The sequence below is a fragment of the Nipponia nippon genome, unplaced genomic scaffold (genome assembly GCF_047370975.1).
Source record: "Nipponia nippon isolate SJK-2023a ecotype South Korea unplaced genomic scaffold, ASM4737097v1 scaffold_1, whole genome shotgun sequence".
Classification (NCBI taxonomy): domain Eukaryota; kingdom Metazoa; phylum Chordata; class Aves; order Pelecaniformes; family Threskiornithidae; genus Nipponia; species Nipponia nippon.
The window spans coordinates 76,106,865-76,134,597 of record NW_028262290.1 but is presented as its reverse complement, the minus strand read 5'-3'; the positions used below and the strand labels follow the sequence as shown (position 1 = coordinate 76,134,597).

General features: G+C 41.9%; 1 protein-coding gene across 5 annotated transcripts in view; it reads right to left on the bottom strand.

Annotated features, from left to right (window-relative positions):
- GRB10 (growth factor receptor bound protein 10) overlaps positions 1–27,733 on the bottom strand; it is a 148,388-nt gene that overhangs the window by 40,784 nt on the left and 79,871 nt on the right. For all 5 annotated transcript variants that reach the window (XM_087760071.1, XM_087760077.1, XM_087760055.1 and 2 more), the window contains 2 exons: positions 17,382–17,598; positions 14,396–14,537 (listed from right to left, as the gene is read on the bottom strand). In XM_087760071.1, the coding sequence (XP_087616197.1) occupies positions 14,396–14,537; positions 17,382–17,598 (359 nt within the window). The remainder of the gene's footprint in view (positions 1–14,395; positions 14,538–17,381; positions 17,599–27,733) is intronic.

Sequence of the window (27,733 nt, the reverse complement as noted above, 5' to 3'; positions counted from 1 at the left end):
GTAACAAAATAGCTAGTGCATGAACTTACCCAAGCTATACCATGAAAACTGTGTTTGAAGAATAACTGAAAAGGCACATCCTGTTCTAGATGCCATATAACATATTTGCCCTTCCACGGACAGTGCCGTGTCAAGCCTAATGGCTTAACCTTCTCTGTGAAGACCATTATTTTCCACGTGTACTGACTGATTTAGGTAAATTACCAGGTAGCTTCATTCTGGGGTTCAACATGGAAACCACCTTAAGATGACAAATTCAGCTTTTCTGTCTAAAACATCAGAGAGACATGCTAATGATTTTGATAGTCCATTGCAAAGATTATTAATTCAGGGAATTAACCTTCCTTTCTTCACAAACCAGCTTACGTTGGTGCATTTCGTTTTCTACTCGAAACAAGAGCTGAGGGTAGCTTTCCCTAGCACAAAATCAGCAGGCAAATCAGAGGTCATTTACTTTCTGAAATGGTGGTCCAATTCCACAACCCTCTACCTTAGAAACTCCTGCTACTACTCTCCTGTAGGGGCTTACTGGCTCTTGAAGAAGAAATTTTTTTTTTCCCCTCCTGCTTCTCACAGATTCCCATTTGCTCCTTAAAAAAAAATAAAAATCACAAGAATTAGCATCACTATCGTGTATCAAGTACCAACGGCTAAAAGTATCTGCCCTTGAAAGTCTGTCTTCCCTCCCCAGATCTTATATATGTACATCTATTGAAAATGGCTACCTCGGATGTCTGAACACTGCATATTGAAGTTAAAACACTAAGACGACATGTGGAAGAGCACCGACTTTAATTTGCACAAGAACGTGGTTAGAAACCGATCATTTTTCACAGCATTTAACAGATGATGGAAAAAATCAGCCCTGCAGCTGCCAGCATCTCTCCAGATAAACAAACTCTGCTGTTTCTGCCAGGGGGAGGCAACTGATGAGGAGGCTGGCCATTCAGGCGAACGGTCAACAAAAATTTCCCACTTCGAAATGAGGCCAGATTTGGTCCTAATAAAACAGCTCTGCAACTTAGGGGAAGGAAAGGATATTCTACATCACACATCACTGCCTAGTTTAAGTTTTTTTTTTTTATTCCACCCAAACTACACAGTGGTGGTAGTTATTTCAGCTGTTACTAGCCACCCCAATCTAAGCACATCCAGTAGTCACTAATGATTCAGGTTCCCACTGTAGCTAATGTAAAGAGAAAGAGGCACTTCAGTACAATTTATCGTCTTCCATAGTTTTGCTACCCTAAAGTGCCACGAATGTACTCAAAAGGAACTCTAACTCACCGCTGACCGGAGACACCCGACAAGCAACCCAAATGAGAGATTTAATTTTTATATAACCATAGTTCACAGAAATAATTCCCACCCAAAGGCTGTTTAAAGGCAATCATATTTCTTGACACTGTGAAAAACTACCATAAGTGGTTGCCTAATATTACATTCCCTGGTCTCTTTATCATTATATGTAAAAAACTATTACCTAAGATTTGCTCAGTAGTGGCATTTGTTAAAAAGTTTTGTTTCAGTTTTAGTACAGAATAAACTTAAAGGCAAACAGATGCAATTCTGTAATGAAAATTGTTGTCCCTGCACGGAGCAACGTAACTTTGGGTGGGGAGGAGCAGAGCGCATGCAAAGGTCCCTTGGTCAGATGTGAGACTAATCACGCAAAATGTGGAATGCAGCACCTTCCCAAAATAGCACTTGCTGTTATTAAGTTGTTTTTAACATGAAGCGAGCGGCTACCTGAAGCGCTTTTTAAGCAGAAGGACAGTGAGAGATTGGGACTATCACGCCTACCTGAAATGAATCTGACAGCAGGGGTCTGATAACCTAAGGCTGACTAAACCCAGCTCCCTGTCAGAGCTTACGTGTGACTGGTACATTGAGTTCGAGCCAACCGCTGATACGAACATTCGCAATACCAAGTCAGAGACAAAAAGGTGAAGTTTATCTTCATCAAGAAATCCCAGTATCCTCCTCCAAAGTTAACAATTTTCATCTCCACTTCTTGCAAGCTGAGATTTAAGAAAGGGCTGCCTATAGCTGGGAAAAACAATACTGCTGGATATGTTCACTAGTCTACATGCCGCTTTCCAGCAGCAAAAAAAAAATGCCACTGCACAGCAGATAATATGAAAAGCATGGCCATTCCTATTGCTTGTCTATTTTGTGGGTAAAGACCTCCGAGTTTGTCTTGCATTAATGCACACATTTTATAGTTCAATGTGCAATCAATACAGGTACTTAATTCCAGACAGTGGTAGTGCAGCTGCAGCATACAAACCTAACTTGCAACCATGTCATACAAAGTCAAATACGTCCTTCCCAAAATACTCTATTATGGTTGTAGTGAAAAAGGAGAATCGCTCAGCATAAAAAAGAAATACTCTTCAACAACCTTTCAAAAGATCTGATAAGTCACTGCAGCAAAACTGGCCTTGTGCAAGTTGTGCACCAACAGAAGTGGTTTTCTACATAAATAATGGAAGAAGTCCTTTTATATCAGGGTCAGAGTTCTGCATTGACACGTAAGTCTAAACCAAGCAATCTGAGCTACCACCAACTTAAGAGTTTAAATATTTTCTCTTCAAATATTTCTAATGTATTTTTTGAACTCAGTGAGCCCTTACTGCTTTGAAATTCCATTTAAAAATTGACACACAATTTAAGAGAAAAACATTTAGTTTCTACTTCCCTACATTTACAGATTTTAAGAGAGAATTTTGAAGCAGTCCAAAAAAAAGCAACTAATCCCTCCACGCTCCATCAGTACTCATATTCAGATATTGCCTTTAAGTTGCATCTCCAGATACTTTGCAGATGTATGTTCAGAAAAGACATAATTCTAGCAGAGATGAAATCAATTATGTAGAAAGCTGAGGTTGCTGCAAACTCATAAAGGAATGCAGTCACTGTGAATACCTCTGGCACTATAAACATTTTATTTATTATTTTTGCTGGAGTTTTGTCAGGGTCTCCCCTTCCTTAATAGCTGCTATTCGAATGTAGGGCGATTAGCACTTGGTAAGGCTCTGGCTTAGGGGAGAAACAAGCCATTTCCACGCACATAATCCTCAACCGTTTTACTAGACAAGAATCAGTTCACCACCACAGCTTTTACAGCTGCATGTTAGAGAAGGCTTGAGAAAGAGGCAAAGAGGAGAAATTGATGTGAGCATGTTTACAGTGCTGTAAAATTTATTTCATCATCTTCAGAACTACTAGATTATTTATTTATTTAAGGGATAAAAGTAACATATATAAAGCTTTCTATAAAGTTCATTCAGCTCTTTCATTTTAATGGTTATACATCAACATAGCAGAGCCTTTCAACTTGGACCCGTTTGGACATCTGTTCGATGGATGAACTGCTAGAGACACTCAAAGCCAGCATCTGCTGCACAAGCAATTTCCCTACCCACTGAAAGACTCCATCATGCCCTCCCCCTGTCTCACTTCTTGCAGAATTTCCTGCTGTAGTTTAAATCCTAAAGGTTTCTCCTAGACAAAAAGTGACTTCTGGAGATTGCCCAAGTGCTATTCCACGCACATAAGAGAGGGCAAGCAGTAATGAAACCTTACAGGCACAGCAGCTAGCACAACCTTGGGCAGAGTACTAAGTTAATTTCTTGTTAGCCAGATCGCCTTCAAGTTCCTCTGTATTGCTTCAAGTGTTGCAATTAAGTAGTGCTCTAAGCTATGCTTAATTAGGCTGTAAGCAAATGCTCATTTGTAACTTGCATGTAGTGTAACGCAGAACTAAATGTTCACTGAGAGCAAAGGGAAATTACACTGGAGGTACATTTGCACAAATATAGCTGGCTACCTCCTGATTTTCCCTTCTTATTAATATCCTAGAAAATATTAAGAAATGTGTCACACTGTACAAATGGTTAGAAATATACGTTCTCTATCCCTGGAGCTGAATGCGGTGCTCTCCTGCCCCCTCAGCGGACAAGCGCTCTGCTCCCCTTGCAATGACGGCCTCTCTCTGCAGACAATGGAAGATTTGGGATCTGAATTACCTTTTTCATCTGTGCAGTCAAAAAAAAAAACCCATCTCAAAAACCAACCAAAAACCCCAACAGACTAGGATGCAAATCATGATGGATAAGTATGCTCAAAGATAAACAAAAAGCATAAACAAAACTTTCACCAAGTAGCATTTAAAACATTGACTGGATCCACATTGAGGAGTAAAACCCAGCCCTGGCGCCTCTCGTGAAGCAAAAGAGGAAATTAAGAGTAGGTTCTCAAATATATTTAGGACCTTTTAAATGCTACAAGTGGAATGCCATCAGCTTCAAGCATAGCAAGGACATTTTTCAGCCAGACATTACTTGATTCTGCCTATCAGAGGATGCTCATTTGACAAGGCTGTAACATAAGAGGCAAGGCTCAGCCTCACTTGGACAAGCTTTACAAAGCTTTGCCAAGCTAGATAGTTTGTTAAAGAAAAAAGCTCAAAGCTTAGCCGTGAAAAAAATCCATAGAACAAACCAGCATCTAACACAGAAAGATGCTTTCAGAATATCAAATACAAGGTTTTATTTGCATGATTAGATGTTGCTACTCCTGTAACATTAGCTCTCAATTCTTTGCCTAATGAAGAGGAGGATGATCTTAATATATTTAATGCCTACTTTTCAAGCTGCTCCATAAATCAATTACAAGGTGTGTGACAGTATTGCAAGCAATCTTTTAATCTTCTCATATATATATTCATACACACACACACACTTAGAACACTTAAAAACAACACTATTCTGGAGTTCGAGATAACTCAGTAAAGAACATCCTTAACCTGAAGCACACCAGGTATTTTTCAATGCTAAAACTGTATACCTGATACCCGTTGTTTAGCATAGACTCAGTCTACAGTTTGTTCTCCATAACTGAGTACTTGGGGAATGGGAATTGCTGCAAACATCTGTAAAGCTATTTATAAGGTCTGGAAATACTGCAGTTGGCTCGCTTCCAGTGGATTTTAGTAAGCAATAGGGAAAATAAGTGTGACCAGCAACAGTATGACGAGCAAGTTACTTCACAGTAATTAGCTGCTCTTAACAGTTTGCAGGCAATGACAAGCTCAAAAATGACTCGTAGAAGCCCAAGGGCAAATTGTTTGTAAAATTAAATCCTGGTGTTTTACTATTGGCACACTGTTATTTAACTTAGAATATTCTTTTCTGTAACGTTTTGCGCCTCATTTGTTTTTTTGTTTTGTTTTGTTTTTGTTTTTTAAACAATATTTTTTCCTTAGGGATGGCTTGTTCCTACTCTCATTACCTATTCTGGCCAGGATAACGGGGAAATATGATTTTTAAAGGTGAACCTAAAAGGTGAGAGTAAGAACACGTGCAAGGTCACCATACGGCGAGGCAGCCGACCTCCCCCGGTGGCTGCAGGGCACAGCCATTACTCCCAGCACTCGAAGCCGTTGCCTCACGCTCGGGCCCCCTGCAGCTTTTGAGCGCGCTTCAGCCAGCGTGATGCCTCCTGCGATGGCGTGGGCCATTCGGCGAGCGCGAGGCGCGGCTGGGGATGACGTTCCTAGATGTCTGGGTGGGCGGTGGTGCGCACCGTTGGCGCTAGGTGTGTGCAGGGTAAACCATCGAGAATGGGTACAGTCCATATCTAAATAGCTCCAAAAGGCAGAGCAGTTCCTCACTCTGGCCAGACAAGAGATCTAGGCAGATAAAAGGGGTAGCTGGAAGGATCTGGGTGCTTTGAAGTGGCACCTGCTTAGTGAGAAACAAAAGCAGCTTTTAAAGGTCTCTCCCACTTTCACCCCTTTCCCCCATAAAATCCTGCAGAACAGTTTTTGCTTTGCTGTTTATGAAATTTCACTGGTAATACATCTGCTGAGACAAAGTTGCTTTATCCACGTTCCCCAGAAACATCCCACGCTCAACATGGGATCTCACATCCAAACTCCTAGCTGATAGTCAATCTATTTTGCTTCTGAGTGCTATTCGTTGCCTCATCAGCAACAGGAAAAAAAAACCAAATGCTTATGCTTCATGCCATAATGAAGGTATTTCCAACTCTGTTGCTTCCTGAAATGCAGCACGAGAAACCAGTTCCAGTAACCCTGACATGATGGCAGCAGGGTCTACCACTGGAGAGAACAAGCAATCCTCATGCCAATGGAGGAGCATGATATGTAGCTTTTATGGATCAGTGATGGTTTGCCTTTTAACAAGTCCAGATTAAACTCGCTTTTATGCAAGTTTTGTAAACGATGTTCAGATTACAGCCAGGCTGAAGCAAAAGATTGAAGGTACTTATGTTAATTATACAAAATCACTTTTTAGTACAGTAATTCTCCACTCCTATTAGAAGAAAGGATGATACAATAAGAATTTGATAGCAATAAGGAGACTATAAATCAAGAGAACAGAGAATTGAAACTCATCCCACAATGATTTAATTAACTCAGCGGTATTCTGCTAATGCAAAAATGTTATTCAATTCCAACTAACATCCCATCTTTTTAGGAAATGGAACAAAACCGAATCTGCAAGCTCTGGAGCAATGCATAAACATCCCATTACCACGCCAACGAACTTGCAAGTTCATTCTTCCCCTGTGCATCCACATGCAAACACCGCCTAAGTGAAGACAGACGTTTCAAACAGATTTCCACTTCAACGTGGGCACAGTTCACTGTCCAGGTAATTACAGCAAGCCCAAAGAAGCCTTTTTCCTGCTGTGAACAAACAGCATTACTCCTGATACTTAAACAACCACTGTGCTGATGGTTTGGAAACGAACAAACTAAACGCTGGCTTTGCCTTCCGTCCCTAGAAGCAGATGCCAGCAAGCAAGCAAAAAATTAGGCGTCTTCCCAGCCCTGCACTACATGATGTCCACAGCATCCACCGTGGGATCACCTGCGGCTCAGCCGCAGGTGCCAGCGCAGCTCTGTAAGGGCTGCCTCAGCTCACCTCGGCAAGGTCCTCGTGGTCAGCTCGCCTACCAATTGCTGGCAACAACGTGGTGCCGCAAGGTCACGTAGGATACACTGCAGAGGCTCTAACCTATGAGTTGGTGCTTTCTTACATCTGTTCTACTGGGTAGCAGAGGTCCAAAAAGGTTTCTATTCAAAATGTCTAAAGTTGACCTGAACGCACACCTCGAGTGCAGACAGCACAGACGGCAAGGAGAGCTGAGACTCAGCGTAGCTACTCCCACTATGTTGAGCGACTCCTTAAAGGCTATCAGTATAAAGTTGTGACATCTCTGATTCATCTCAACCATTCGCTTACAGTATAATTACAATCACTCAATATAGTTCTGGGGTTTTCTCTAATTCCCTACTACACTGACATTTACACCCAAACCCACTCCTGCCTGCCTCGCTAGGCACAGAGAGAATTAGACTTTCTCTCATGTTACGTTTTCCCGTTTTTCCCTGCACTCTCAGCCTGATATCTTCTCAATTCTGCCAATTCCTGGTCAAAGCATAGAACAGCTAAGTTATATTCTCACTGTGCCAGTAGTAAAATATAGCAAGAGCAATGTTGCACAACAAAAATGTGCAAGGGCACGTGTAACTAAGATGCACACACAATTATCTAGTGTGAACGTGCTAATGCACAGCTACTGCAGCATATACTACAGACTGCTCAGTATTTACACAAGGCAGTCCTAAAGATTAATTGCAATGGCGTTGCTACTGTAAAACAGCTTTTTAAAACAACTGCAAGCGTTACTGTGTGGCCGAACACCCGGTGGGGCTACCGGCACATGTGCAGCAGGGCAGGTTTGGGCTGGGCCGGTCCCATCCCGCGGAGAGTGCCAAACCACCCCGGCCAGGCATCGCCTCCCTCGGCGCGCTGCCGCTGCTCCCGACCACGCAGCCCTCCGCCCAGCACGCTCCCGCTGCCGGATCATCGCTTACGGGTAGGGAGCCAAAATGCTCCCGGGAGCGGGGCCAGGTTTGTGTCATTAAAAACAAAAAAATCCCAACAAATAACATACTTTTGGGTTTGAGCGTGAGATGCTCTTAATATTTCCAGTAATTCATGTTGAGACTTAACTACTGTTCTGGCACTTTCCAAAAGCAAGAACAAAGAGACTCATTTCTTTCTACCACCGAGTTTCTTGCTGTAACAGCCGTGAGGAAGGAGAAACACCAGCTTTGACTCCGTGCTGATCCCGGTCCACAGCAGACTGGGCACAGGGCCTCCAGCTGAAGAGCCTGCCGACCCACCGACCGCCCCGCACTAACAGCACTGAGGACTGCCTGTCTTTAGCTTAGTCTTCAGTTTTTTGTTACTCTCTTCTTCAGCAATGAGCAACTGAGACTTTCAAAACTATGTGAGCTGACCCCCCCCAGCCCCCTGATTTCTTCAGGGGTAACGGGACAACATGTCCGCCTGACACAGGGGACAAGACGACACGTAATCCAACGTCTTTCTTGCACAGCCCTGTCCATCAAATTTAGCTCATTTAGTTCAGGGAAAGTGTGATTTCTCCAAACGAGAGAGGGGCACCCAGGGAAGTTGCAAGGCCTGTTAGATCACAGCCCCACAGCGGAGGCCTGAGCTTTCCCAGTCTCTTCCAAACACAGTTGCAACTTCCTTAAAAAAAAAAGGCATACGAGTTAAACATGCCGCAGAGCAATCTATGTATGGTTTATTTATTTAGCTTAAGAGCCTTGCTTCAAAGAAAGATTTGAGAAAAACAACATGATGTATCATGGCAGATACCCATGAAAACCCATATTTTAAAGTTGGGCCAAAGGGAGTGCCTGGACCTGGACCTAAGGAATTGTCCAGATTAATCCAGCTACAGGATTTGGCCTGTTGAGAGAAAGCAAAGTCCTGTTGACTCAACCTGATGTCAGTATTCATTTTCAAAATGTCTTGTTGCTAAAGGTTATTCAACTGCAGGATTAAATACAAAATATGCTGTCACACATGCAAAATCTAACTTAGTACATGAAGTTCTCATTATACAAAAGTTTGTATTTTTATACAGCTTCTCTTTCGGAAGTCAACATCCTTATCTTCAAAAGAGCCAATATAAAAGTTTTACAAGAAGAAAAATAAAAAATGTGCATCATAACATGTAATTGAAACAATTAAAGCTAAGAAGTCTGTTTACAGGAGTTCCCTTGAAAGGTAACTAAATCTGGAAAAAAAGAACGGCATTAATTCATACCCATTTGTGAATTTAATTTGCTAGAAAAGAGTAAATAATTTTGGTACCTCAAACTGCTATTTGGAAGTTTGCCTGGGCTGTATAGAGGGGGGATGTGAGAAATTTGCCCTATTTTTACAGTTGAAAGCTTCATTGACTCACACAAGATACTTTAGCCTAATATCCTGTGGCATTGCAGTGACCTACATGTAATTATTGCGTGCTTTTTCCAAAATATTTGTACACAACCAGAAATTATAACCTAAGTTACCAACCAGTTCTTAGTTTATACCAGCAACACAAAGATGGACTTCAATTAGTGGTAACCTAGCTGTCGGATGTTTTTAGCAATCTTTTGGACAAATGTTTGGTCTTGGTTTGGTGTAATTTTCTGGTTTCCATTTTTCTTAGACAAACCTATTTATCCTGTTAAGTAAATGATGTTTTAAAAACTTTCAGCTGTCCCTTCTCCCAGCCCGCAATCACTGTCCCCCTCAGACGTGGGGTGATCGCGTGTTCATATGTGTGCAAGCGTTTTATGAACAAAGATGTGGGGAAAAGGGAGAGGAAAAAAAAAAAAATCAAATGGTCTTGCAATGCCCCATGGTGTCACCCATAAAATGTCCTTTCTGCTCCTGCCTTTACCTGCCCTTCCCAGCATGGAAAGTGGGAGCGCTTACATGCTCACAGAGGTCTGTGGAAGTTTCTCCCGGCTTGCGGTCAGGGTCTGTGGCGAGAGGCAGAAGGTTGGTACTCAGAGGACAGAGAGGCACACGATGAAGAAGGAAATGCTTGGGCATGCACTGATCAGGTGGCTCCTCTCCTGTCAGCCTCCTCCTGCCCAAGCTCACAGACAACGCTGCTCTCAACTCAAGAACTTAAGAACTTTTTGGCAGCTACCACTTGAAGGGTCACACTTTCCCCAAACACAAGACATCTGCAGTGTCTTGCTCACCACACCCGTAGCTGAAGCAGCTCAATAGCACAGCTAGTTGGTGCTTTTCACCCAGGTATTCACCAGCTGGTTGACGACATTACTAGAACTTCAGTGGTGCTAATTTTTACGGAATCATGTGCCGTTCACTGTCAACGGGTCGACATCTAACACTTCTCACCATAAAACCTAGCTCAGTGGGCCGTTTCCACCTGCAGAACTGTAAGAAAGGATCATAGCACTGAACTCCCAAGGAGCATACATCTGTTTAATTACAAGTCATTTCTTAATCTCTACCACCAGACGAGTTTGGTCACACACCCATATTAGCCCAGACCCTGCCACTGTGGAGGATGCTCAGTGCAGGACAGCCTTTGAAATGTAACCTAAAGGTTCAAGCTATTTCTCTTCAAGTCTTTTACTACTAAATTATGTGTCAGTTACTCAACCAGCCTATGTGCTTAAAAAAAAAAAAAAGTATCTACAAAATCTTTTAATTTAGGCTTTTTTTTAAACCAGAGATTATCCAGAGTCAAATAAAAAACAAAATCTCCAGTGATTTCAATAAGCCTAACATTCCAGTTTTACCTCCCAGATTGATAAATCGATGCTCCCATTAAATGACTATCCCATTTGCCTACACGCGTTTTTAGTTTTGTGCCAGTGCAGAAGACCTGTTATTTCTCACTGTTCTCTGTCTTCTGGGGAGCAGCTGCGGTACGCTCCCGCAGCCATCAGCTTTAAAAGCAGTATTCCGTGCCTGATTGGCAGCAGAGCTAGAGGTGGCATACTGCTTCCTGCTGTGGTGAAATCCGTACCATTGCCCAACAGATCTCAGAAAATATACTAAAAAAAAAAAAAAGAAATTATTCCTGACGTGCACTCTTTTGAGTAAGATGAAGAAAATGCTTCATCATCATGAGAAAACAAACAAAAAAAAATCTACCGCAAAAAAGCAAGAAAGGTTTATTACAGCGTTTTTTCATTGCTTTACTACTTTTACCTTTCTTTGCTAAGCCAAGAAAGAGCATGAAACAAACACAGAGCAGTGCATAAGCAATGGTGCACACCGCTTGTTAAAAAAAGCAGTGACAACTGCATGAAAAAAATAAGGAAAAGGATCAGAAGCATTTTAACAAGAAATGTGTGTCTCAAGCTCCAGCTACACGAATAAATTTTGCATATGAGAAAAAACAACACCCAATTTTTCAGCTGCAAATATAATTCAAGCTTTATGACCTGAAAGCTCCTTTACTCACTTTTTCATTCACACATACATCCTTTTCCTGTAGGGAACAATATACTGGGAAAAAGTTTTAATTTAGTAAAACTTGAACAGAGATGGCATTTCTTTATGCCCAAGGCTTGGCAATATGACATGTGACTCTTCGGTGTTTAACATGACTGGATCTTTAAATTCCTCTTGCATAACCACTACCAGGTTTTATCATTGCAGAATTGTAATTTAAAATTATTAAAAAACGAGGCCGAGTTGTTCCATGAGGAACAATACTAACGACACTTCATTTCTTATGAAGTCGTATCAGACATCCCAGCTTCCCAGTGACCCCCGCAGTGTTTCACACAGTCAGCAAATGAAATATCTGCTCCTTTCTGAAATCCCCCAAGACTACATTAACCTGGGTCCCTCTCAAGTACCCGAGATACGGGCTGACCAAAGGCAACATCTCCTCCACGCCATGCATGTGCCGTGATGCCCCATGTGATCAGTGCTGCAGCACTGCCGGCTGGAACTCCTATTTGCCTATTTACCCGCAAATGCTCGAGAGGCATGAAGGGAATTACTTTTCACTAACACCTCATATATCCCAGGTAATCAGAATGGCTCATTCCAACCTCCGATTTTAATCCTTGTTTATAACCTGCAAGCAGAGAACCTGAAATTAAGCATCATTATGTTTAACCTTGGTTTGCATTTAACATTGTATTCATATTTTTCTTAAAACACAGCTCATTTTTACTAACTGCCAGCCATTAAAACGTGCTGTTGCAGACCTTTAACTAAGCTCATCACTTATTTTGTTAACCAGTAGTTTATATTGCAGCTATGGTCATATATCTAAGCAAGAGCATGTCCTAAAATAAGTTACTCAAATCCCCAAACTTTACATTTTAATGGGATGAAGTTAGAAAGATGTATAACATTTCTTAAGTTACTCCTTTTCTACTCATGATGTTTAGCAGACTCCATTGAAGGGAACTAGAACTGGATTAAACACAACTAACATCCTGTGAGGAGGCTGAATGGACAGATTATTTTGTTATCCAACAACACTCCATGTTTAAAACTGAGGTATTAAAAATAAAGTTTTCTTTCAGCATGAAGAAACCAAACTTACTCTTTTTTTCTTACTTTTGTCCATCAATACTTTAAAACTGGCGGGGTTTTTTTCAGTTCTGTTCCTTTATTCCATCATTAAAGAGAGGAAAATAATTCATTAGAGAGGAAAAGAACACTTTCTTATCCTTCCCTCACCCTGAGCCAGTGTTTCTCATCTGCCTCCAAACAGTCGGTAAACTGAGATGAACAGTATATCTGCATCTACAGAAGCCACCACTATTGTCCCACATGCTTTACCTCCTCATCTCGTACCCTAAAAGGTTTTACCTCTATAATGGATTGTCTTTGATTAAAAACTTCAGCAGCAAGCATATCTACGCAATATAAATATTTATTCCATTTTAGGCTTTCAAAAGGCTTGTCAAACTTTTCCATTTTGAAATTAGGCAGATGCATTTTTGAAAAAAATTATAAAGTAAAATTTAGGAAAAATCTACTTTTATTCTGTCTTTACAGCCATTTTCTTACACACATTAAAAGACTGTTTACTTTTTATTTATGTGCTGTTAAACCACTAGTTTCTGAATTCCATAGAAAACTGACGCACAGATCATTTAGGCTTTACAAAGCTATCTTTAGGGTGGCTGCGTTAATTTCAGTAAAACATAAAGCTAAAAGGCAAAAAAAAATCCCTGAAACTGGGGAATATTTGGAAAGGTAAACGCAGGTCCATCAGCAACTTGAGTTTGTCTCAGAAAGGCAGCTACACTGCTGTCCTGTTGGCAAGTGCCGGGAGGCAGAACTGCCCCTTCTTTTGTCTCTCCGGAGCCAGATCAGGACCGCCTTGGCAAAACAGCCGCTCTGCTTAGCCGGTACCCAGGCCTCTGATGAGGTCCTGCTAAATTCCCAACTGGATGACAATCTTTTCCTAGGACATGATTTGATTACCTGTCTTGCATGTATAAGAAATACAGTAAAACCAATGAAGACGCACCGTGTCTTTCAAGAAAGCAGACGCCTGTTTATGGCGATGTGAAGCAATACAGAAGATGTGAGGCTGTACCTTAGGGTCTACTGCTTGTAGCTGAACTGTCCACCCAAACCCTTTTATCAGTCAGAGCAGATGTAGGAGCTACTCACAAACTAACTGAGCAGTGATACAGATCATCATCACGTTTTTGGGTACTCAAGCACACAACTGTTCTAAGCCAATGGTCAGTAAGAGCAACCCATCTTTTCCTCCCCATGCAAGTCAGCACAGTTCACAAAATAAAGGTTTTTGAGCCCAGCTTTAGTCTTTAAACACGCTCAAGGACTAATACAAAACAAGATGGTTGTTTCTCAGAGAGTGGAGTGAGATAGAGAAGAAAAACTGTTTGCAGCGTCACTAAGGTTATTGCTCTGGACCACGTGAGAGCTCGGTCTCTGCTATCTTCACTGCCAAGAACCCAGAGAGCGGCTCAATCAGCTTTCTGTGGGACACTTCTCCCCTTAAATCCCATTACAAGGAGCTGTGCCTAGGTACATGCTTTAAGAACGTTATTTTGCTTTTTGAGCCACTTCACAAAAAACAGCAAAATAAAGCAGCACGATGTCCTTAAAGAAAACAGACAGCTGTTCAGTGTCTTTGTGGCACTTAGAATACGCAGTATAACATGCAGAGATCCTCCTCCAACTCTAAGCTAATTAACCTGACTTCTGAATTAGTAAGTCATTACCTTGGATAACAAAATCCGACAGATATTAGGCATTACTGCTTCATTCACGACATGCATGTATCTGAAAGAGACTTGCTTCCATTTTTACACTTCATTCTTACAAACCTTTTAAAAAAGGTCTGAAGCCTGCTTGAAGACACTCTCTCAGCCAGCGCTGTCCTACTCACAGACAAAGCCTACAAGTGTTTCTACTTATCTTGAAACTTACTTTCTGCCTTCAAAATGAAATAGTCCGCTACTGGTTTGAACGCGAATGGATGACCCAAAGCTTTGTCCCATACTCACATGCTTACTAGCAGGTTGACTCTGAGGTAAAGATCCAGGGGCCAGCACTGGAGAGCTTGCAGGGCTACAAAGTTCTGGGAAGGGATTTGGTATGGCCGGCAAAGACGATGTTCTGAATTGCTGTTCTTCTTCTTGAAGACGCCTATAAACACAGAAGCACTAAGCATTAAGAGAAGCAAACTGGCACCACTAGACCTGGATCTCCTGCCCCACCATTTACGATAATGATACTAAAGCAAAGGAATCAAAACCACTCATTTTCTAAGCAACTACTATACAGTTACAGCAACTGCAAGCACAAAGTAGGAAATTGCATGTGAAAAATGACCAGACAGGCATCTCTGCGCGTTTTGTTGCTTATAACTTGATTACTTGGGTGAGTAACCGAGGTAACTGTGCATATAAAATGAACAGAAATATCCATCTGTACTCGCTGTTGTAAGCACTAGCTTACAAGCTTAAGCGCTGTGTGCCAGAAAGTCAGTTAAGCTCTTCCAAACCTATGTGAAAGAGGAGAACGCAACTGCAGTCACTTGGAGCCAAATTCCACGTGGATTTGCAAAGGAAGGTGTGCCCCTGTAAAGTCTCTAAGCTGAGACCGAAACCAATGCTGCCACCTCATGACAAGACCAGATTCCATCTCCAAACAACTCGGCATTTCCTGGAGAAATGGAAATGCAAAGACTCAGCTTGAGCAATAAACTGCAATTACACCCTCCCACATTATGCTAGCTGTACGGTCACTGTTCAGACAAGTTTGCATCTCCCGCGACAGGCCTCATGAGCCTACGGAGGACCAACAGAGTTTCAGGTTCCAGTTTATAATACACCTGTACTGCCCACACCAACAAAAGGAAAACTCAAGCCGACCAGTTGCCACAGAAAAGCTTGAACAGATGCAAGACCGATTCATGACGACACAGATTGCCTCAGGCTTCCCTACTGCCAGGGCACCACCCTGAAGAGGCGCCCGGTGACTGCAGCAGGCTGGCCTGCAACGCCTTTGCAGAAGGCACCATCTAGTGGCAATCGTGGAAGTTTCCAGAGACAATCGCTAACTCCTGGGTTTGAAATGCAACCCATTAAAAACTCAGTTTGCTCTCATTTCTTTCCCATGCCTTCAGCAAGCAGAGCCTTCTTAACAGAGCTGCCTGGAAGACAACGGCTGGGTTTGCCTCTGGCAGCGTGTCCCACTCCGGGCACGCTCGCTGTCTCTGCCTGGACCAGAACGCGGGGGCTGATAAAATAACTACTGGGAAATCTGCTCCGCAGGTAACTCTATCCTGCAATTTAGTTGCCTTGGTGTTCCACGAATGAGCCTTACGGATTTGGGTTTTTGCTATAACTAGCAGGTTCCAACCATAACTATGAGCCATGCAAACGACCACTTGACCTGGTTAATTTTTTTTTGTGCTACCCCATGTGTATACTTCCCTACAGTATAGGGTAAAGGACGGTGTAAGATTTCTTCAGCCCAGTTGAACTGTCGTATTGGCAGCTGTGTAATAGTGCTCTGTATTGCAAGTTTTTGACTGCCCTCCAGTATAAGAAGTGGAACTACAGACGCAATTAGAAAGGTGTGGTTTTCTTAAAATGAGAATTGACTATGCTGCGCTCTGCTCTGACTATACTGCCGCAGTGCATCATTTACTTCATGACCGATACACACGTAAAACTGTGCTCTTAAGAGAATTGCCACAGTCAACCATTCTGTTCTGGCTGCAAAAAAGACACAGCCACCCCCCTCTATGGGAAAGGGGTCTAGATAACCCTGAATAAAAGTTTCACCATTATTTTCTTTAACGATAAACACGATGTTCTTGTGTGCATGGAAGTACAGAGTTCAGAAAGGCAGAGTGTTCTCAAAAAAAGAATTGCTAAGTTTTGAAATGCCAGAAATAGTTTAAATGAAGTGTTTTGATTGAGATATTTACAAAACATCGACAGTTATAGTACTCTAGAGAGTGCATTTTCTAGTACAGCCCTATTCAAGGGTAAATATGAAATACTTGTAAAGATGATTGCATCATTAGCTGACTTGGTTGTATTGCAGTTACTGCATACTACCCATTCATATAGAAAAGCTGCCTGTCTTAGGAATACCATTCCTATAGGAAACACATCAGCATGAAGAATTAGGAGCAACCCTTTCTACATCTGGAATTTTTCTTTTATTATTATTACTTCTCACTTCTTTTGCAGAAGATGATGTTAACTAGAAGGAAAGGAAAACTCCAGATCTCTCTGATTCAGGCAATTTACCTACTCATGCTGACAGAAGCTCCTTTCCTCCTGCTGCTTAAAAAGAAGATTTTAAGAACCTCAGCATCACCTATAGACTCTCCCATCACCACCAAGAGTATTCCACTTGAAGCTTGAATTCAAGCCCCCATCCTGACAACAGAGAGACAACACGTCTTTTTTTGTAATGACTCACATAATGCACTCAAGTGAAAGAGCTGAAAGTGCTCTAGAAGAACAGTTAAATAACTATGACATGCTCCTTTTTTGTTTGTTTGTCTTGGACCATTCAGCAAACCTCCCCAGAGAGACGTATTTTTTGTATATCAAAATTAGCTGAATGCACCCTCATCTATCTACATGATCTCTTATGTTTTATGAAACCAAGCAGCTGTCAGTAGGCACCATACCTGAGAGAACAGTTTTTAACAGTTTGGAAATAAATCCAAATATGGACATCATTTCTGCAAATTGGTACCAATAATACACTTCTACATGTCTCCTGCTACAGGTACATCAAATATTGATTTAAAAAAGGGGCAAAAACACGGCATTTTTGCATTTTACAAAATACATGGAAAGCTTATGTCCTTCACCTACCTGGTACACCTTTTTTCCCCATGCAAAAGTCCAGTCTAACACTCCTAGGCTCCTACCGAAGTTGATCTCCTATTTTAAAATGTAGTTCTTTTGAAGATAGTTCAAGACAACTTCAACAAAAAGGAGGCGAGTCCCTTGTTCCTACCTGACTGCCATAATGCGCACTGGCTGAGACCGCTGCACCTTCTGCCTTGGAGACATGGGCTGCAGCGCGCCAGATCCTGAGGACGGCAACTGACTGCGATTGAGCTGACCATTTTGAAGGAGCGGAGTGGTTTCCGACTGCATACTGCACGTAGAGTATAAACTTTCAAATGAGGAATTCATGTCGTTTACCAAAGCTTCTAGGTCCACATCGTCATCTGAAAGACAATATAAAGGCAGCATAACACATCTGGAAGTCCCAGATAAAAGAAGTCTGGAAAGACCAAAGACTAAGGTTCAGTGAAGTTATAACATAATTTTATAGTTATATTTTTACAGTGCAAATTTTTATTGCAAAAACATTTATTTATTCTAGAGCAGAAAAGCACAGCTAGTAACAGCCAGCATTTATTTTGTCTTCCTTAGTGAAAAGCTACTGACACAGAATGAAACATTTCTACTATAGTATTTACTATATATATATATATATTTATAACCAAAATTTGCTGGGATTTTTAATAATGCCAATGCTAATGTGAAGCACCGCTTACTGATAAACTGACACACATTTCAAAAGTACATCACCTACAAATACCTCAGTTCAGCTTGTCAATGTATCAAGTTCAGATTGTCAAACAGTATAATAAACACTTTGCAAGATCCAATAACTTAGAAGAAAAAAAACAAGACAGTGTTGCAAAAGTCAATAGGTAGAAGGCACAACCCTCTGCTGTACACATTGGAAAGCGCTCATTATAGTTTGTTAAAAATCCCATCTGTATTTCTGTGTATTTTTGTGCTATGGTATTTTGAAGAGCAACGCAAGCTTTTAACCGTCACTCCGAGGACTTTATAAAAAGATCTGTACCCTTGCTCTCACAACGTGATAAGAGAGACCCCTGCCTTAAAGAGCTCAACGTAAATCAACCAGGGATGTGGTGTGGGTGGTTGGAGGAACATCAGTCCCTGAAAAGTGCACCAACCTTTCTATATACGCCACCTTACCTCACAGTAAATAAGTAACTTGTGCTCATTCGTTCCTCCTTAACGATCATAATTACTCTGCAAGACAACAAAACTCTGCGAGCCCTCTGCACTAACCACCCTCTGAACTCCTATTTCAGGGTATTGTAATTACTCCCTCGCCACAAGTTACGTCACTCCCTATCAGGAGTTCAGCGGGCTGACGAACACACACATCGATATCTGCTTCTGGTTACTGCACAGCCGCTGCCTGAACAGCTACTTCAGACCAAACACAATTTTGTGCATCCAAAAATGTGCCCTTATTTTCCAGCGGTATCAATTGGCCTGGTAAAATATACCATTGCTGCCTGCCAACCTTGTATCTCGCAAAACTCTTCATGACACGGATGGAAATTAGAGCCAAGCAATGGAGCTAGCAAACATTTACACAGCGCTATGCAGCCAAAATATGCTTTTCACCCCTAATATTTTCTGATACCCATTCTTTTGCCATGTTTTCTAGGTAAATGAACCACCAGGAGCAGTTATTCAGCTTGTGACCAATTACAGTACTTTCTTTGAGATACCATACAAGATTTTGTACCAGTATCACCTTTCTTGATATAATCCGAAACAGCACCACTCAGTTTCTGTCCACCAACAACATGCCTCAATAACCGTAACAGGATCTGAACACGGCATTTACACAGCAATTGTTTTGGACACTGACGACCCCAGTTCTCGGTGTTGGATGAACCAAAGATCTCAGCATTACATAGGTGCTGGTCATGTACCTGCAAGCTCTGTTTGATGACCTGAAACACTATGTTCCTCATTGAAAGTCAGCAGGCCCTTTACTAAGGTAAAAGCCACTTAGCCTTCACTGAAAACATACTCACAGGATTTCTGGGTTCAAACATGTTAAAAAAACGAACTATCAACCCACAAAGAGGTTTCTTCCTTCTTCCTTTCATTTCTTTATGGTTATTTCCCTCAGTCTCTGTACTTAACAGCTACTACCCTACTACTAAGACTCACCTTCACGAGGCTACACCATCTTCTCTATCTGTTAGCTAGTTCATGCATTTTCAGTAATCTAGACTTTGCTTTGCTTGGACAAAGCCTACAATAATTTTCCTGCTATTTTTAGGAATCTCGAGACAGAGCTGCAATTTAAATTTCATTCCATCCTCCAGATTCTTATCCTATTTGGAGAGGACATATCGAAAACACTTCTTGAGCAATCACAAGGGAACCACAGGAGTAGGAGTATAAAGAGGGAGAGGCTGAATTACAAGGCTTTTGAATTTTATCATTCATCTAAAGTACCAGAAGACTGAGCTGTAGGGTGTCAGATGGCTGTCAAGTAAAAGCTTAGGGGTTGGATGAAGGAGACATAAAAGACAGACCCTGGCCACAGAGTCAGGGAGTAAATTACAGCAACTAACAGCAATTGTTTGGCAGGGTGAAAAGCAGAAAGGGAAGAAAGTCAAGGCATACATTCTGTGGAAGTCCGTATGGCTTGGTCCCCGAGGGTGCTAATTTATTAACAACTTAGACAAAGCTATTAGTGTTCAAGATCATTAAGTTTTCAGATGATTGTAACATGGGAGGAATGATTAAGAGTCAGCTCAAGCTATTCCTGAATAATCAAGTAGGCACAAAGGTGTAATACGAAGTCTAATATGCATAAAATGAGGCACTTCATGCAAAATGCTAAGCAAACCAAGTACATAGTTTAAAGCATTGAATTACCATTAGCAGGCTTTTAAGCATATCAATTACACACCTAAATTCAATTTCCAACAGGACAGGCACTGACGAGGTACGTATAGAGTTTTCCTAATAATATGTTGCACTGAAGTCCGGAATCTGGTTTCACTCTCCTGTCAGCTCCTTTTCTTCGCGGGTGCAGCACTGCTAATAATAGTCCTCAGTCTTGCTATAAAACTTTTGCAGGAGCGCAGATCCTTACGCTTTTTGAAGACAAAGCCTGCAATCTTGAATTTCATACAGTTTCATCTCTATACAATAGCATTTAGTACTAAATACCATTATGTTTTGGAGAGATTTCAGCATGTTGCAATAGGAAACCTCAGTGCTGTAGCCTGCCGCAGAAGTGCCAGCAGATGTCTCAGCCTGCCAAGTAATCCAGTATGTTACTTGCCATGGCTCTCTACAGAGCTTAACTAAATAAAAATCAAATCAGTCAGCCATGGGATTTCTAAGCCACTTTAACCATTTGCAGGTATACTATTCAGAATGATGTTTCATACACAGTGAAATCCTTCAAAGTACCTATCTCTACCAACCAGCGATATCCAGACTCTATCAAGACCATCCTACATGGGGAAAAAAAAAAAAAAAAAAAAGCTGACAAACCAATTTGGAGGAGGCTTGCTAGTTAACAGCAAAATTTGCAGATCATCAGGCTTTCAGCCACTATGGCATCATGCTGGTCCTCTAAGTATGCGCACACAAATTTTGCAACTGACCTGCAAGCATCACCTTTGTAGGTTATAGCAGGCAGAGCTGCAGGTAGCTGCGGAGGCTCCAGTTCTCCAGCTATCTTGCAGAGATATGCTTCCAGGGATATGAAAGGCTATTTTCCTTAATGTGCATTGAATTCTGCCTTAAGACCAAGGAGTATGAAAGTGGATATTTGAGGTCTGCGTTTTCTCTCTCAATTGAACTGCATAGAGGCTAGCTTATCACTTCTATGCACAAACATGCAAGCAGACTTTTGCTTTTGAAAGTCATTTTTAAAGGAAAACACTGGCAAAACCTATCTCTGACATACTTGTGGTGGTGGACGGGGTACCGGCAGTTTTGTAGGCTTCTTATACCATAAGAAAATACTCAGTACGTCTGCAAGCAACGTTCTTTCCTAAACTAGAACCGAAGTGCGCACGCTGGCAGCTGTCTGAACTTCGTTTTGCTCCTTTGCCCACAATTTGTTAAACTTCGGCGTTGTTCACAAACCAGCTCCACTGGATGTTGCAAGCAATATTTTTGGTGAAGTAAATCATGATTTCAATTACAAGAAAAAATTTAAAAGTTCAATTCAAGGAAAGAAGAAAACTTTATTATAAAACCTCTACAGAGCTTGTGAGCTAAGCTATCACGTTCCATACAAACGAAAGCACTTCGAATACCATTTGAACGTTTTTGAGGACAGCATAGGAAGGATGATAACCCCTAAATTAGGCCTGAGCAAACTTTAATCTGCGCTTAACCATGTCCCACTTGTCCTTCTGCTTCTAGCCCTTCTCTATCCCTTAGATACTAATTTATTTACTTATTTTGGTTGTTGTTGGCCTTGACGTGTCAAGCTCAGCTAACAGGACTAAGCAGGATCCTGCTTATTCTGAAGCTGAAATGAGCCCTGCTCAGCTTCATCTGTGCCAGTCTCCCGAAGAAAGCAGGTATTTCCACAGCTGTCAAGGGGCTCATCGCACTGCAGAAATTCTGTTTACTGAAAAGAAGCTGAATGTGGAAAGGATCCCGGCTTTGGACTACAGACCAGGTTGCATTTCATGTCTCTAAACGGCAGCCCCGCAAACATCCTTCCCTTTTACATATGGCCTGCAGTTCATAGGGAATACTACGAAAAACGTCACAAGACTTAAGTGAGCTGTGATTTAAGAGGTTTTTAAAAACTGTACACATCCATCCACACATAATTTCCTTCTTGTTTGCCCATTTCAGAATTTAATTCCCCAGCATTATCCCTCATACCAGCTCACAGAGAAGACCGATGTGAGTGCAACTAGGAATTCAGCAGAAGGTTTATAAAAATGCTGTACCACTTTTCTGTCACCATGGAAGTAAGTCTGATACTATATGAAGCCTAACAGCATGTATATAAACAAGGGTTTGATATTACAGTAAGGCAACTGTTGATTGATCATCTATTCCTATTTGACAGCCTAACTCCAGCAATCAGTTCCCCAAAATGAGTTTCAGTGCAGCACGTCCCAAGATCCTGCTTGACAAAGCGAAGAAGCTAAGATGTAACTAATGTAAGATTTCGCTCAGCAGAGGATGATACTGAAGTGGCTAGCAGTCCCTCCTGCACACATTAATGAACCCTCAAGGAGACAGATGGAAACAGTGAAAAGAAAAGGAATGTAGAACTGAATATACCCTAGCATCCTGCACTGATGAGCCACTGAAACACTATGTAAACTATAGGTAACACAGAGAAAATACATTTATATTAAAATGAACAGAAGAACTTAACCAGACTTTAAAAGGGAAAAAAAGACATTTAAAATATTATGGTATCCACATCAGTATCCCATTTCTAATCTCCTACAACCACATATAAATTATTCTCATTCATATTGGTGATACAAGTATGTTTTGCAAGGTTTTTGATATCGTGGAAATCTCACGTTTTATGATCAGAAATAGCCACTCAGGTAAGGATTACCAGAGTGAGATGTGCATACAAACTCCTTTTACAAGACAACCCCTTTTTAAGAGGATCCTTTGCACAAGAGCACTACAGCATGTCCCTCCAGTGTCACATCCAAATGCTGTTTTGATAGGATTTTTCAGCCATTCCAACCACTAAAACTTTTTGAAAATATACCATTGCTGACAACACACAGTTGTAACGATACATAAAAAAGTCCACTCTAGATAACACTCATATTCCTCTGTTTTCTTCTCTCTCTGAACTTGTAAGTATATATGCTATGTTTACACAAATGTCGCACCTCCCTCTGTAACCTATTTCAGCTTCCACTAATGCCACAGGCACCAGTTGCCTATTTCAACTTGCTTTTCTTCTACACTGAAAGAGTTACCTACAGACCCCCTACAGTTGCATGCATTTAGGACTTGGCAGCTACTACACCTCCAAGAGACGCATGCAACAGAAGGTGGATGATACCAAGCAGATTTCTTACAATGTCCTTTAAAAACCCCACAGTGACCTCTACAGCAACGCTCCAGCTGAATGACACCCTCCAGCTCCCAATACCAGCTCCAATTCTATCCAATCTCTCCCCTCCTAGATTATTAAGAACTACATACAGACGGTGGTTTTGCACAAGAAACAAAAAGAGAATGTAAAAAACATTTGCAAACCCTATGTGTTCACACTGTTCTCCAGGTCCGCTGCTGGACTCAATTATAAAAGTACCAAAAGATTGCCTTTGTTGAGTATTAGAAGGCTGGAGGTTTTTTGTTCCTTGAAAGTGACGGCAGAGGACGCAAACCCAACTTTGTCTCCTAGAGACATCACCAAGTCCACAGTCGTCATAGTCTGAATTAAAAAGGACAAGCCTGAACCCCAAAACTCCAGAACTTCATGCACCTTGTGAGTCCCCTTATGGGACTCTGCACTGACGAGTCCTTTACTTTACTCTCTAACATTCATCAGCTTAAGTGTAATCCTCTACGTTGTACTGTAACTATGGTTGCTGGCCTACAAAATGTCACATCAGTGCATGAGCAGCTTCCAAAATGCTAAATGGGACATGCCGTGGAAAGAAGGGCAAGAAGCAGAGATGCCGGTTGGTAAAAGAGCATGAAATTGAAATAGGCATCTACGCTCTTCGGAGCGCGCTGAAATGCCACAGAGAGAAGTCAACAGGGAACTTGTCACTGCTCCAGTACTCTCAGTAATTTTTAAATCCCACATGCATCGATTCCTATTTCTGCCAACAAGGCTGGGAAGACTAGCACCAAATGTATGTACGTTAATTACAGGTGCTGGAGAGAATTCACTTTATAAACATCTCTTTACTAAACGTTCATGGTTGGACTCCAGTAACATTCTTAAAACATGCCTTATAAATTTCTTGAAATAGAAGACACAAACTAAATTGAACAAAATTAATGTTGCTAGGTAACAGCTATAGGAATAAGCTACATATGAAAGGTGTTGGTCAAAAAAATCAAAGCATTAACAAGTAACAGGAGCAACTGCCTATAGGAGCCCTACAGCAGGAAGGAATGAAGTTGTACCCTCAGACTAGTCTTTATCACATAAAACGAGGTCCAGGAATTCTGATGGAAAAAAATGTGGAGGACTAAAAAATGAAAAATTCAGCTCTTGCCCAGTTCACACACCTAACAACTGGACATCATAAAGATGATGAAAGCTACGTATTTGGGGGGGGGGGGGGGGCAGGGATGGATAAGGAGGGGTTGATTTGTTCAATTCCAGAGACAAACTAAAGTAAAGCACATCTCTGATGGAGATTTTAACTCTTTTGCCCTTTAATGAGGCCGCAATTATTCACAGACAACATTCAGAAGCACCTCCCAGCGTGCACATTCCTATTTCTAACACAAGAACCGTAGACAGTCATGTTGGCCCTTTTGTGGAGTGGATGGACACTGGTTGCCTCGACAGACGATTGCTGGCCGTGGGTATCACCACCACCACCGCTGAGCCCTTGCTCGACTCTAAGGCGCACGTGTTGAAGCACTAATGGCATTGCTATGAGAGAGGGGTTTGAAACTTAAGGAAAACATCTAAGATGTCTAGAATGCTGACTATGCATATACATACCAACTTTATTACAATTCTAAGAGGTAAGATAGGATATGTAAGTCATGGCCAGTCCCCTTTCCAGATCCCCACACCCCATTTGGAGAACACAGAGTTGGGATTCAATCTTCCTGATACCCATTTTCTAGTAGGAAATTTGCAGCTTTAAAAAAAAAAAAAAAAAAGTAGAAAAAAGCATACATTCCTAAAAGAAGCATCAGGTCAAAGTTTGAACCCAAAGTCAAACAGGACACCAGCTGATGCCGTGTGACTGCACCCACAGTAGGACTGACCGGCTCCTGTGGGGTGAGCACACCACACACCCTTGTCCAGCCACCACCGCTGATGGCGCAGCTCCTAATAACAGCAATTACCAGCAGCTGCCAGCCTTTCAAATCCCGCTTTGCAGGCTGCTGTTTGCAGAACCGATGCTGTATAGTACGTACGGACTAAATGGATGTGCTGGTTTTGGCTGGAATGGAGTTAATTTTCTTCATAGTAGCTAGCATGGGGCTATGGTTTGGATTTGGGCTGAAAACAGTGTTGTTTGTTGTTGTTGAAAACAGGGATGTTTTCGTTACTGCTGAGCAGTGCTTACACAGAGTCAAGGCCTTTTCTGCTCCTCACCCCACCCCACCAGCGAGCAGGCACAAGGTGCTGAAAGAAGCTGGGAGGGGACACAGCTGGGACAGCTGACCCCAGCTGACCCAAGGGCTATGCCATACCATATGACGTCATGCTCAGCATATAAAGCTGGGGGAAGAAGGAGGAAGGGGGGGGGGGGTATGTTTGGAGCGATGGCGTTTGTCTTCCCAAGTCACCATTACACATGATGGAGCCCTGCTTTCCTGGAGATGGCTGAACACCTGCCTGCCCGTGGGAAGTAATGAATGCATTCCTTGTTTTGCTTTGCTTGCACGCACGGCTTTCGCTTTACCTATTAAACTGTCTTTATCTCAACCCCCGAGTTTTCTCACTTTTACTCTTCCAATTCTCTCCCCCGTCCCACTGGGGGGAGTGAGCAAGTGGCTGTGTGGGGCTTAGTTGCTGGCCGGGGTTAAACCACGACAACAAATCACTTAAAGCAGAATCAGAGACTAAGTAGACCTCTGGGAAATTGTCATTCCTGGGATGACTACAAAATCCAGTCAGAATATTTGTTTTCAAGAAACTGGTAACATCTACAGCTTTCTTCTATGAGCATTAGGTTCAGTGGTTTCCCTGTACCATTTTCTCATGGCACCTAGGTCTGCTTCATGAGTTTAAGAAAAAGACTAAGAAGGACCTTAGAAGGAAAGCATTCATTTGGGTGCAATTATAGAAACAGGAGAAAACAAAACAAAAAAACCAAACAGCCTCAGCTACACAGAGGATAGAAAATAACATTACTTGAGGAGACAAGCAGCACCACAGTGGGCAGAACAGGGTATTCCTTCCAAGGCCAAACCTGGGGTCAGAGGAGATTAATCCTCAAAAAACCCTTGAGAAGGATGGAGCGGTTGCAGCAGTGAAGGACTAGATACACCACAGGGTGAGCAGGCCAGACTGATTTTCCTGACCCAAAAGGAGATACAAACAGAGGGAAACCTGAAGCTTAAGTCATAATCATGCAAGTAATAGTCATGCAACTATAGCCTTATTGCGGCCCTTTCCTTACTCAGGTCAAAAAAGAGAAGAGACTGAGCATGAGTGAATGCACGAGACACAGACTGACTGACCCGGCGATTCTCTATTCAGGTCTTATCTTCCTGGTAAGGTTAACTGGATGCCTCAATATTGGTGCACCACCTCTATAGCAAAACCGTCAAGAAAAGCTCTGGCAATGCATCCCAAAATGATGACTGCAGAAAGATCATCCTTCAAGAGGACATGTTCGGGGTAACACCTGGGCAGCAGAACAACTCCTAGCCCATGCAGCCCACACAAAACCAAACACAAAATCCACTTAAGCATTCCAGATAATAGGGAAAACTGTGTTAACGTACTGAGCCATTAAGATACGTCCAAGTCAGAACTCAGGAAGCACAATGTTGGATGGCAATGGACAGATGAACTGAAATACTGTCCGCTGGCCACATGGTAAATGCTTGGCAGCCTGCATCTTATATTAGACAGTCATATTTATGGGTGAATGGCTTTAAGAGGATATCCCATATCAGTGAGAGCTGCAATTTCACACAGCAAAGGTCAGGTTTAGTTGCATATTTATTAAGATCACATATTTTTACATCGAGGAAACAGAATAAAAAGCTTTAAAATACTGTGTTTTCCTTATGCTTACAAGAATGAAAATTATTATTTTTCAAAATTTATTCTACCATTTCCTATATATACATTTCTACTTATAATGCTTCTCTAAAGTTTTACTTGGATATCTTTTTCTTATTGCCTGTGTCAGAGAAAAAAAAATAATGAGAGAGCAAATCAAATATACACAAACAAATAACACTAATAGACAAGTCAGAGTTCAAAAAGGAGTTAAAAATTCAAACAGATGAGAAGAGCTACCACATGTCTTACAAGTCCAAAGCTATTGAAGGCAAAGTTAAAAACACAGTCAAAGCATGTATGGCTTTCCTTTAGGGAATCTGTGTTCTCCCTCCCTGATTAAACACCATAATACCCAGCCGAATAATCCGAGTTGAATAATCCTTCCAAATCAATATAAGTACCACTGCCCGGTTTAGTCCCTCCCGTCCTGCCGAGAAAGCCCAAGCTTTATCCCCGCTCCGGGAAATACCGTGAGTAACCTCCTAACGTGCTGCTGCACAGCTCCAGCCAAAGCCTGTAACACCCTGCCTGCTCCGGCACCGGTGCCGGCGGCTGCTCGCCGAGAGCATCGCCCGCCTGATCGGGGGAGTCCCCACCTGGCAGCCAGC